The sequence below is a fragment of the Salmo trutta genome, chromosome 38, assembly GCF_901001165.1.
Source record: "Salmo trutta chromosome 38, fSalTru1.1, whole genome shotgun sequence".
In the NCBI taxonomy this organism is placed as follows: Eukaryota; Metazoa; Chordata; class Actinopteri; order Salmoniformes; family Salmonidae; genus Salmo; species Salmo trutta.
Genome location: NC_042994.1, coordinates 28,939,764 through 28,953,145, shown reverse-complemented (window position 1 = coordinate 28,953,145; position 13,382 = coordinate 28,939,764). Strand labels below are relative to the sequence as shown.

The following is a 13,382-nucleotide window of genomic DNA, read 5'->3' as shown; positions in this document are numbered from 1 at the left end:
CAGGTGATTGACCAGCTGTATCATTCTCTCAGTATTACCAATATAAAGTTCCCCAAACAATGACATCATAGTGAGAATTAAAGCTGCTACGTTATCATTACGTACATCACTGGGGCCGAGCTTCCTGCCATCCAGGACCTCTATACCAGGCGGTGTCAAAGGAAGGTCCTAAAAATTGTCAAAGACTCCAGCCACCCTAGTCATAGCTCTAGTCTAGGTCCAAGAGGCTTCTAAACAGCTTCTACCCCCAAGACATTAGACTCCTGAACAGCTAATCAAATACCTACCCAGAATATTCGCATTGCCCCCCCCCCTCTTTTACGCCGCTGCGACTCTCTGTTATTATCTTTGCATAGTAACTTTAATACCTCATCCTACATGTACATATTACCTCGACACCGGTGCCCCCGCACATTGACTCTGTACCGTTACCCCCCTGTATATAGTCTAGCTATTGTTATTTAACTTCTGCTCTTTAATTACTTGTTCCTTTAATTTCTTATTCTTATTCGTATTTTTTAAACTGCATTATTGGTTAGGCGCTTGTAAGTAAGCATTTCACTGTTGTATTCAGCACATGGGATTAATAAGATTTGATTTGATTTAATCATGGAACATTTAGAGCCAACATGGAGGACAGTTACATAAACTCCATAGACATATCTATGGCTCTGATGGAAACTGGCAGGCCTGTGGCACAAAATGGCTGACCTGAGGTGAGATACGTCTTGATGGTCTCCCTGTACACATCTCTCTCCACAAAGTCTGCAGCGCTGTAGTTATAACTCCCCAGAATTGAGATGCTAAAAAAACACAACAACAAAAACAAAAACAACAACATCACATTCATTACAACAGATCAAGTCAAACATAGACATTGTGGAAAAATATGTCAAAACACAATATAGAACATTGAGACAAGACGGTATAAAAAGACAGAATGAGTAACACGGCCAGTAAGAAACTCAATAAAAAAGACAGAATGAGTAACACGGCCAGTAAGAAACACAATATAAAAAGACAGAATGAGTAACACGGCCAGTAAGAAACACAATATAGAACATTGAGACAAGACGGTATAAAAAGACAGAATGAGTAACACGGCCAGTAAGAAACTCTTCTACAAGAGTTCCACCAACACTAAGCCCTTGTAAGTGGCTGTTCCCGTGGTAACACGTCGCAGTAAGACGTCATAACAGGTGGAAGCCGCGGCCCTCTGCACATCTGCAAATCCCAGCCTGCAGCCTACAGCCTGCACGGGACTGAATTCCGGTCCCACCAGTCTTCTGTCTGACGTTCAGCTGGTTTCTGTCTATCCCTTTCAATAAAATCGGACACAAATATGTACTAAATATATTTTGGGGAAAATCCCTTACAGTTTCTGGAAGGCCAGACAAGGGGCGGTCTTGACAGCGGCGGAGGTCACCAGGCTCCTGGTGAGGAAGGGCAGGTAGTTCTTCAGCCTCAGGTCAAACCAGGCGTTGACCTCTGACCTCTGACTGCTGCTGAGAGCCTGGGGCCAGACACACGGCAGTGTGGGACGCCTCACTGACTCAGGGATACTCTCCTGGGGGGCACAGGCCAGGTGCTTAGATACGAATATAGTTTAGAGGAAACGTGGCAGTGTTCTAGTGGCAGATTCCTCTTGGATTCTGCCTTTCTGGTGAATGGATGGCATAGGAGACAAGTGGTGTGTAGTGGGTGTTTCACACAGGTAACACAGTAGTTGTGTGTGTGTGTGTGTGTGTGTGTGTACGTACAGTCCCCAGGAACAGTGGGGTCTTGGCGTAGTTGCTGTAGAGTTGGCAGAGCTTTGTGTCGTCGTCGACAACGTTGGGGCGGCGCAGGAAACGACCCAGGTCAGAGACAGGCAGAGAGTTCACCAGCTAGAGAGAGAGAGAGAGATGAGGAAACACACACACCTTCATCATCATCCTTATCTATGTCCTCTTAAAGCCTTGTCTCAAACACACACACCAGTGGAGGCTACTGAGGGGAGGACGGCTCTTGATAATGTCTGGAAGGGAGCAAATGGAATGGAATCTAACACATGGAAACCTTGGAAACTATGTGTTTAATGTATTTGAGACCATTCTACCAATTCTGCTCCAGCCATTACCATGAACCCGTCCTCCCCAATTAAGGCGCCACCAACCTCCTGTGACACACACACACACACACACACACACACACCCCTCACCTGTTCCATCTGGCTATGGGGTATGAGGGAGAGGAAGGTGGTCAGGTTGGGGAAGCCGAAACTCAGGAAGGAACTCTCCAGGTAACCATAGAAACTGTGGTTGTAGTTTGCGCCATAGCAACGGAGTGGGGAGGAGCCTGGGAGGGGGGCAGGGACAGGACTGTCAATCAAATATCTTTAACAGGAAATTCTGTGGTCAAAACTCAATATGACAAACTGACAACAAATACGATCATAAGTTGTTTGAGTAATGAGGTTTTGTATCACGATATAAAAATATGAAAAACCAAGTGTTAAGCTTTGGTGTTACAGCAAGACAAGTTTCATAGTATGCTCCAGTATTTATAGTTTCATAGTATGCTGTAGTATTCAGTTTCATAGTATGCTGCAGTATTTATAGTTTCATAGTATGCTGCAGTATTTATAGTTTCATAGTATGCTCCAGTATTTATAGTTTCATAGTATGCTCCAGTATTTATAGTTTCATAGTATGCTGTAGTATTTATAGTTTCATAGTATGCTGCAGTATTTATAGTTTCATAGTATGCTCCAGTATTTATAGTTTCATAGTATGCTGTAGTATTTACAGTTTCATAGTATGCTGCAGTATTTATAGTTTCATAGTATGCTCCAGTATTTATAGTTTCATAGTATGCTGTAGTATTTACAGTTTCATAGTATGCTCCAGTATTTATAGTTTCATAGTATGCTCCAGTATTTATAGTTTCATAGTATGCTCCAGTATTTATAGTTTCATAGTATGCTCCAGTATTTATAGTTTCATAGTATGCTGTACTGTTTATAGTTTCATAGTATGCTCCAGTATTTATAGTTTTATAGTATGCTCCAGTATTTATAGATTCATAGTATGCTGTAGTATTTATAGTTTCATAGTGTGCTGCAGTATTTACAGTTTCATAGTATGCTGTAGTATTTACAGTTTCATAGTATGCTGCAGTATTTCTATTTCCAGTGGATGTGTTGTGGATGTCAGTCAGTACCTTGGAGGGAGAGGGTGATTTGATCGTAGATGTTTCTCTGTGTGTTGTCCTGAAGTGTAGGGAGGGTGGCGTTCAGCACCTCCACCCTTAGAGAGACATGTCAGAAATGAAACATACCCGTCATCAAAATACAAGATGTATTTTCTCTCCTCTTCTGCTGAGATGACCTCCACCTGACACTATCGTCTAACATAGATCTTGTACATTTAACTCTTTATTCAGACAGTTGGAAACAGAGGGGGAGAGAGGCATGCCCCCCCCCCCCCCCGAGCACTTTGAGATCAGTCAAAGATACAGGAAAACATGCTTCTACAGTCTCACGTGATATAGAGCAAGATTTAAAATAGATACACCCTGCACATCAGCATCACTACTGACACAGGGTACATCCCTAATGGCACCCTATTCCCTATATGGTGCACTACTTTACCCTAAGATACATCCCTAATGGCACCCTATTCCCTATATAGTGCACTACTTGTGACTGTAGCTGTTAAGGAATAGGTTGCGATTTTGTACGCAAGCCTAAAGATCAGTCCGTCTCTTACAGCTGCTGTCCGATGTTGCAGTTCCTCTGTGCGACCACACTGAAGAGGGGGGCGACGTGGAGCGGGGACAGGTTGATCAGCAGTGGGCGGAGCCTGCTCTGAAGCCAGGTGAGTACTTCCTGGTCGCTAACAGAGCGGTCTGATAGGTTCCCGCGTTCAAACACCTGCTGGAGCATGGCTGAACGCACCGCCACTGGGAACTTAGACTCTTGACCCTATGGGGTGGAGAGAGGGATGGAGGGGGGAGAGGGGTGGAGAGGGAGGGGAGAGGGAAGGGAGAGGGGTGGAGAGAGGGAGGGGAGAGGGGTGGAGAGATGGAGGGGAGAGTGGTGGATAGAGAGGGAGGGGAGAGGGGTGGAGAGAGGGAGGGGAGTGGTGGATAGAGAGGGAGGGAGGGAGAGATGAAAGGAGAGAGGAAGGGACAGGAAAGGTAAGAGAGGAAAAGGATAGGTAACAGAGAGAGAGAACATATAATGGAAGACAGTTGAATAATAGTCCATCTTCAGACCCAAACCTGTTGAACTATTGACAGACAGGATCCCCTCAAATGGCAAACTATTGACAGACAGGATCTCCTCACATGACAAACTATTGACAGACTGGATCCCCTCAAATGGCAAACTATTGACAGACAGGATCCATTCAAATGGCAAACTATTAACAGACAGGATCCCCTCAAATGGCAAACTATTGACAGACAGGATCCCCTCACATGACAAACTATTGACAGACAGGATCCCCTCACATGACAAACTATTGACAGACAGGATCCCCTCAAATGGCACCCCTATTCCATATTGAATAATGATATAAATGGCACCCCTATTCCATATTGAATAATGATATAAATGGCACCCCTATTCCATATTGAATAATGATATAAATGGCACCCCTATTCCATATTGAATAATGATATAAATGGCACCCCTATTCCATATTGAATAATGATATAAATGGCACCCCTATTCCATATTGAATAATGATATAAATGGCACCCCTATTCCATACTGAATAATGATATAATGGCACCCCTATTCCATATTGAATAATGATATAAATGGCACCCCTATTCCATATTGAATAATGATATAAATGGCACCCCTATTCCATATTGAATAATGATATAAATGGCACCCCTATTCCATATTGAATAATGATATAAATGGCACCCCTATTCCATATTGAATAATGATATAAATGGCACCCCTATTCCATATTGAATAATGATATAAATGGCACCCCTATTCCATATTGAATAATGATATAAATGGCACCCCTATTCCATATTGAATAATGATATAATGGCACCCCTATTCCATATTGAATAATGATATAAATGGCACCCCTATTCCATGTTGAATAATGATATAATGGCACCCCTATTCCATATTGAATAATGATGTAAATGGCACCCCTATTCCATATTGAATAATGATATAATGGCACCCCTATTCCATATTGAATAATGATATAAATGGCACCCCTTGAATAATGATATAAATGGCACCCCTATTCCATATTGAATAATGATATAAATGGCACCCCTATTCCATATTGAATAATGATATAATGGCACCCCTATTCCATATTGAATAATGATGTAAATGGCACCCCTATTCCATATTGAATAATGATATAATGGCACCCCTATTCCATTTTGAATAATGATATAAATGGCACCCCTTGAATAATGATATAAATGGCACCCCTATTCCATATTGAATAATGATATAAATGGCACCCCTATTCCATATGGAATAATGATATAAATGGCACCCCTACTCCATATTGAATAATGATATAAATGGCACCCCTATTCCATATTGAATAATGATATAAATGGCACCCCTATTCCATATTGAAAAATGATATAAATGGCACCCCTATTCCATATGGAATAATGATATAAATGGCACCCCTATTCCATATTGAATAATGATATAAATGGCACCCCTTGAATAATGATATAATGGCACCCCTATTCCATATTGAATAATGATATAATGGCACCCCTATTCCATATTGAATAATGATATAAATGGCACCCCTATTCCATATTGAATAATGATATAAATGGCACCCCTTGAATAATGATATAAATGGCACCCCTATTCCATATTGAATAATGATATAATGGCACCCCTATTCCATATTGAATAATGATATAAATGGCACCCCTATTCCATATTGAATAATGATATAAATGGCACCCCTTGAATAATGATATAATGGCACCCCTATTCCATATTGAATAATGATATAATGGCACCCCTATTCCATATTGAATAATGATATAAATGGCACCCCTATTCCATATTGAATAATGATATAAATGGCACCCCTATTCCATATTGAATAATGATATAAATGGCACCCCTTGAATAATGATATAAATGGCACCCCTATTCCATATTGAATAATGATATAAATGGCACCCCTATTCCATATTGAATAATGATATAAATGGCACCCCTATTCCATATGGAATAATGATATAAATGGCACCCCTATTCCATATTGAATAATGATATAAATGGCACCCCTATTCCATATTGAAAAATGCTATAAATGGCACCCCTATTCCATATTGAATAATGATATAAATGGCACCCCTATTCCATATTGAAAAATGATATAAATGGCACCCCTATTCCATATTGAATAATGATATAATGGCACCCCTACTCCATATTGAAAAATGATATAAATGGCACCCCTATTCCATATTGAATAATGATATAAATGACACCCCTATTCCATATTGAATAATGATATAAATGGCACCCCTATTCCATATTTGTGCAAAAAATATAACAGGGTGTCATATAGAACGCAACCATGTAATATCTTGTCTCACGGTGATGGAGACCAGACAGACAGACAGACAGACAGACAGACAGACAGACAGACAGACAGACAGACAGACAGACAGACAGACAGACAGACAGACAGACAGACAGACAGACAGACAGACAGACAGACAGACAGACAGACAGACAGACAGACAGACAGACAGACAGACAGACAGACAGACAGACAGACGAGCTTGTCTCACGGTGATGGCTAGAGAGAAGTCATTGAAGAAGTCAGTGAAGAGGATGTTGGGTACGTAGTTCATCAGCATGGTGACGTCTGCAGCAGAGCTGAGCTGGTCTGGACTAGAGGACACCTCTGCTAACTGTCTCACTGTGAGCTGGGGCAGGGCCTCCATCTGCAGCACAGACACAACTCACATTATAACTACAGACACATTATTACAGACACTATCACTGTTAGCTGGTGTAACAGTTCCATCTGCAGCAAAGACACAACTCACATTATAACTACAGACAAAACATTATTACAGACACTATCACTGTTAGCTGGTGTAACGGTTCCATCTGCAGTACAGACACAACAGACATTATTACAGACTACTACCACAGGACAACAGGACAACAGACAGTTACCACAGAGAAGGTGGTCAGTAGTCTCTGCATGTCCTTGAAGGAGGCGAAGGCAGAGAATCCTCTGAAGTTCTTCAGCAGCCAGTCTTCACTGTTCAGGGTGTCAGAGCTACAGCTGAGAGCTACAGACAGGATCCCCTCACATTTAGACAACACATTTGGAGAACAAATTTGGAGAACACAGTCAGAGAACACAGTCAGAGAACACAGTCAGAGAACACAGTCAGAGAACACAGTTAGAGAACACAGTCAGAGAACACAGTCAGAGAACACAGTCAGAGAAAAGTCCCTGCTGGTTTTTCAGTGCCAGTCTATTGAAGATCCCATATTAACTCTCCAGATAACACTTTCAGAAGTGTGTTTGTGTTATTTACACAGCAGTTTGACTGACAATGGCTGTCTGAAATGGCTCCCTATTCCCTACAAGGCATTACTTTGGAACAGGGCCTATAGAAAAAGTAATGCGCCCTCTGGCCTTCAGGCTCAGCACTCTATTGGTCAGTACCTGCTGAGGTTCAGTTCCTATTGGTCAGTAACTGATGAGGCTCAGTTCCTATTGGTCAGTACCTGATGAGGCTCAGTTCTTATTGGTTAGTACCAGCTGTGGCTCAGTTCCTACTGGTCAGTACCTGCTGAGGCTCAGTTCCTATTGGTCAGTACCTGATGAGGCTCAGTTCTTATTGGTTAGTACCAGCTGTGGCTCAGTTCCTACTGGTCAGTACCTGCTGAGGCTCAGTTCCTATTGGTCAGTACCTGATGAGGCTCAGTTGTTATTGGTTAGTACCAGCTGTGGCTCAGTTCCTACTGGTCAGTACCTGCTGAGGCTCAGTTCATATTGGTTAGTACTTGCTATGGCTCAGTTCCTATTGGTCACTACCTACTGAGGCTAATTTCCTATTGGTCAGTATCTTGCTGAGGCATAGTTCCTATTGGTCAGTACCTGGTGAGACTCGGTTCCTATTGGTCAGTACCTGCTGTGTTGTTCCTGGAGAGAAAGACCTCTATGAAGGTAGTGTAGACTGATATCTGTCTGGACTGGTCCATGGCTGAGTGGTGGCTGCTCAGGATCTGAACGCTGAGGGAAAAGACAAAGGGGTCAGAGGTTATCGCTGCAAAGCCATCTCGGACACAACTCAATCATCTCCACAATGAAGAGTTGTTGCAGTGTAACATTTGATGCAGCAGAACAGGATTTGGAATTTTTTAAAGTGCATACCATCTGGCTTAAATTTGAGGATATTTGAGGATATGTGAACCGTTTAGAATTATTTATTTTTTTGTACATAGTCCCTCCATTTTAGGGGACCAAAAGTATTGGGACAAATTCACTTATATGTGTATTAAAGCAGTAAAAAGTTAAGTATTTGGTCCCATATTCCTAGTATGCAATGATTACATCAAGTTTATCACTCTACAAACTTGTTGGATACATCTGCTGTTTGTTTTGGTTACGTTTCAGATTATTTTGTGCCCAATAGAAATGAATGGTAAATAATGTAGTGCTATTTTAGAGTCTCTTTTATTGTAAATAAGAACATAATATCTTTTTAAACATGTCTACATTCATGTGGATGCTACCATAATTATGAATAGTCCTGAAAAAATTGTGAATAGTGATGAGAAAGTTACAGAGACACAAATATCATACCCCCTCAAAATGCTAACCTCTCTTGTTATTATAATGGTGAGAGGTTTGCATGTCTTGGAGTCAGATTAACTCTTGGATAACATTTTTATGTCTCTGCGTGGAGTTTGAAGCAAGTTGCTAACTATCGCTAGCGCAATTGCTAACATGTGTTAGCATAATGACTGGAACTTTCCATAAACTTCCATTCACTGCGCTAATGCCAGTTAGGCTCGCAAAACTACCTCTAACTTCCTTCATACTGTATGCAGAGACATAAAAAGGGTATCCATGAGTTAATCTGACTCTGGGGAAGTAGATAAAGGGCCTTTCATCACCTGGTCGGTGATATTATATTATATATAGTAATGTTAATACGTACATGGTCTGGTAGGTGATATTATAACATGGTCTGGTAGGTGATATTATAACATGGTCTGGTAGGTTATATTATATATAGTAATGTTAATACGTACATGGTCTGGTAGGTGGAGCAGCTGAAGTTCTTGGTGCTGAGGCAGGACAGGAAGTCAGTGGAGACGGCAGGTAGGAAGGGACGGAGTCTGGTGTTGAACCAGAGGTTGATGATTTTCTGATCTCTGAGACTAGCCAGGCTGAAGCTGTCCAGCTTTACCTCTCTTATAGCATCCAGGGCCTGGGACACTGCTGGAGAGCTGGGGTCTAGTGTCTGGAGAACATGGTTAAAAAAACGATTTCATAATCAGGAAATGACTGAATGTCGGCATTCACAATAATATTTGGGACCTTGGCAGATCTACTGGTAGTATGAATATAATGTCTCCTTTTCTTTTTAGAAAATAAAACCAAATAAAAGCCAGATCAAAAGAGGGGACCTACATACTGTAATAATTAGTCAGTATGTTTATATGTACAGTATAAGAGGGGACCTACATACTGTAATAATTAGTCAGTAAGTTTATATGTACAGTATAAGCATGATATGAATAGATAAGAGTTTTATCTCACGGTGTTGGAGAAGAGATCCAGGGCTGAGTCCAGAACCACTGAGACCTTAGAGAAGAACAGTTTCCAGATCTGTGCTGAGTGGCTGGTGTTTCCAGACAGCTTACACTTTAACAGGCTCACCAAGTTATTTGATGTCAACACAGACAGCTGGAGGGTAAAGAAGGGACAGAAAGAGAAAAAACATGTACAAATCATATCATCTAATAATATAGAATAATAATAATAATACATGAGATTGATATATAATAATAAGATAGAATAATAATGCATGAGATTTATATAGCGCTTTTCAAGGACCCAGAGACGCTTTACAGTAGAGAACAAAGAAACAAGAAACCAACAAAAAAAAGGTCAGACCAATCAAAAAACAAGAACATCTGAGTCACTTCTGTGGTTGTTCTACTAGAAAAACAACAAAAATTGAACAGAAACGTGACAGTTGTGAAGAATTCTTCGTACCGAGCCACAAGCATAAACATCGACGCTGAAATCACAGAGGACTCCGCTGATCTGCCCGTTGTCTAGGTGACCCTGTAGAGCAGTGCTGAAGGAATCAACAACAGATATTCAGATGGTTGTTGGAAATATGATGGAAAGAAGAGACGTGAAAGCAGCACTAGAAACGGTTTGAGACCATGTCACCAATTAACGCAAATGAAATGATGTTTTTTTAAATGTAAAAAAAAACACAAAAAACTGAAGCTAACAGAAATTATCTTTGAATAACTCACCTGTCGACGCCAGCACAAACGTTTGTCTCTGTAAACAATACGTAATGAACAATTAGTTCTTTCTGAATAATAATCAATGGAATGCAAGGAATTACTGATCACTATGAAATCAATTGAATAATATAATAATCAATGTTTGGTGAATTAATATATCACAAAAAAAATAATCGATCAAATATCTCGTACCATTAACTGGGGTGACATTGCACTGAGGGAAAGATGAGATATAATGAGTTCCAATCGGCTATGCAGTGTCCAGATAAATCATACAGTCACATCAGCCTGTAAGACAGAACTCAAACAAACAGATACTCACCTCTCCACTGTATACAATGCAACCTGTGAGGGGAAAATAAAACTTGCAAGATTTCAGGCAGTAATGGTGATTCTTCGTAACATGTTTAACATGGAAAAAAACTAAAATAAACGGGCCAAAATGCTTTGGAACCAATATGGTGCTCCCTAAGGGTCCTGTTCAAAAGTATTGCACTACACAGGAAATAGACTCAGCCAATCGAATCCAGTGTTGTTTATTAAAACCCGTCTCTCACCTGATGGGACGGTCTGTAGTAAAGCTGTCTTGCTGGAGGTGAGGGCTGACTCTATCTCCATGGTAACAGTGGGTACGGCCTCGTCCAGTCTGGTGAAACTAAATAAACACAACAACAACAGGAGCGTTTTTAAGTTCTATTTTACATGAGTATATCCCAAATGGCACCCTATTCCCTACATAGTGCATTCGTTTTGACCAGAGCCCTATTGACCCTGGTTAAAAGTAATGCACTATGTAGGGAATAGGGTGACATTTCTGACACAAAATTGGTCATTCATGGGATGTCTCATGGGATGTCCTCACGTGGAAGAGATGCAGTTGTCATTAGAAACATCTATGGTAGGGAGTCCAATCAAAACAAAAACGCATCTTTTGACCAATGGGTAAAATGATTGTGGAGATACGCCTTTAACAAAAACAATGGTCAAAACCTCACATACAGCTGAAGTGGGAAGTTTACATCCACTTAGGTTGGAGTCATTAAAACTGTTTTTTCAACCACTCCACAAATGTCTTGTTAAAACTATAGTTTTGGCAAGTCGGTTAGGACATCTACTTTGTGCATGACACAAGTAATTTTTCCAACAATTGTTTACAGACAGATTATTTCACTTATAATTCACTGTATCACAATTCCAGTGGTTCAATATAAAACAATATTGAGGAAAGATAGATATCGATCTTTCAGCTGGACAATAACCTAAAACACATGGCCAAATCTACACTGGAGTTCCTTACCAAGAAGAGAGTAAATGTTCCCTTGTGGCCGAGTTACAGGTTTTTTTTTTTCAATTAAATCTGCTTGAAAATCTAAGGCAACACTTGAAAATGGTTGTCTAGCAATGATCAACAAATAATTTGACAGAGCTTGAATTTTTTTTTAAAGAATAATGGGCAAATGTTGCTCAATCCAGGTGTGAAAAGCTCTTAGAGACCTACCCAGAAAGACTCAGAGCTGTAATCGCTACAAAAGGTGATCTGACATGTATTGGCTCAGAGGGGTTGAATACAATATATAACTATAATACTTATCTAATCAAGATACTGTATGTGAGTGTTCTATTTTTCATTCTTTTTTTGGACAAATGTTGGAATTTTTCATCAACTTTGACATTACAGTGTATTTTGTGCAGATCGTTGACAAAACAAATGACAATGAAATCTATTTTAAATTCCACTTTGTAACACAACAAAATGTGGAAAAAGTCAAGGGGTGTGAATACTTTCTGAAGACACTGTATTAGGTTACAAAATGTGACTTTTTGGATATAATGTTAATTATACCTTATAGAAAGACCCCACTGAACGATTCAGAATATAAATAATCATATTCGTCTTGGTAAAATGTATTTTGTAACATAAGGAAGAGAAATTTCATCATTGAAGCTTACATGATCTTGTAGGAGGCACAAGGGATATTTTCCTAAAGGCAGAAAAAGGTTAAGGTTAGTATTTGGTTTGTATCAATGATTATCTGTAAGAATGTATTTTTGTAGACAAGGACAGAAGAGAGATGTACCTGTTTGGTCAGGCTGACAAGATGTTGCAGGAACTCAGGGAGTCTCCTCTCCTTTGGTGACTCAGTCAGGTAGTCAAACACTGTGTTGATGATGACAGCTTTCCCTGGAAGACCAGGAAGAGGCAACACCACCAGCTCTGCTGTCTGCTTTGGAGAGAGAACCTCCAGGACTGACAACTGGAAGAGAGGAGACAAGAAAGTTATCAATACTTGATGAGGACAAATATTTATGTATAATCATTGTGGCGTAGTCGGCAGAAAATGAGACGTACAGGAGAGAAGTCTGTGTTGAATTCTAGCAGGTCCCTGAGGGACACAAGAACTGAGAATGGCCCCAAGTTCTTCTGCAGCCAGTCCACACTGCTGTTAGAGCTGGACACACAGCCAGAGTCTGGAGGGAAGAGGGTTATTAACATACAGACATAACCATCAAAACACAAACATGCGATTGGTCTAAACCTATCCAAATTTGCAGTTTTACATTGTTTAATGTTTTTACATGTCATCACCAACTATAAAAATACAAATAAATGAAAAAACATTGTGATATACTTCAAAACGAACCAATCAACTGCTCAAAACAAACATCCAGTCAGCTGATGATTACCTGTTGTGGGTCGAGACAGGAAGGGGATGACCAGCTCTTTCAGAACCAGCTGCTGCTGCTCTAGGGTCATGTGATCAAACTGGGCTCCAAACTCCTTCACCCTGAAAGTGATACGTGAGTAATGTGTATAAGTTATAAGGACCTAACATTTAGGGGACATAACATT

General features: G+C 40.4%; 1 protein-coding gene across 2 annotated transcripts in view; it reads right to left on the bottom strand.

The window, feature by feature from the left end:
* The window catches only part of LOC115177814 (uncharacterized), a 73,033-nt gene that overhangs the window by 40,614 nt on the left and 19,037 nt on the right, over positions 1–13,382 (bottom strand). Inside the window, exons 37-56 of one of the 2 annotated variants that reach the window (XM_029738792.1) lie at positions 13,217–13,317; positions 12,882–13,000; positions 12,610–12,786; positions 12,482–12,513; positions 11,089–11,186; positions 10,854–10,876; positions 10,724–10,745; positions 10,538–10,565; positions 10,266–10,350; positions 9,807–9,953; positions 9,296–9,507; positions 8,167–8,270; positions 7,199–7,317; positions 6,805–6,960; positions 3,750–3,964; positions 3,202–3,287; positions 2,201–2,337; positions 1,761–1,886; positions 1,377–1,567; positions 712–803 (exon numbers count right to left, since the gene is read on the bottom strand). In XM_029738792.1, the coding sequence (XP_029594652.1) occupies positions 712–803; positions 1,377–1,567; positions 1,761–1,886; positions 2,201–2,337; positions 3,202–3,287; positions 3,750–3,964; positions 6,805–6,960; positions 7,199–7,317; positions 8,167–8,270; positions 9,296–9,507; positions 9,807–9,953; positions 10,266–10,350; positions 10,538–10,565; positions 10,724–10,745; positions 10,854–10,876; positions 11,089–11,186; positions 12,482–12,513; positions 12,610–12,786; positions 12,882–13,000; positions 13,217–13,317 (2,270 nt within the window). The remainder of the gene's footprint in view (positions 1–711; positions 804–1,376; positions 1,568–1,760; positions 1,887–2,200; positions 2,338–3,201; positions 3,288–3,749; positions 3,965–6,804; positions 6,961–7,198; positions 7,318–8,166; positions 8,271–9,295; positions 9,508–9,806; positions 9,954–10,265; positions 10,351–10,537; positions 10,566–10,723; positions 10,746–10,853; positions 10,877–11,088; positions 11,187–12,481; positions 12,514–12,609; positions 12,787–12,881; positions 13,001–13,216; positions 13,318–13,382) is intronic. The other variant, XM_029738793.1, reaches the window with a different exon arrangement.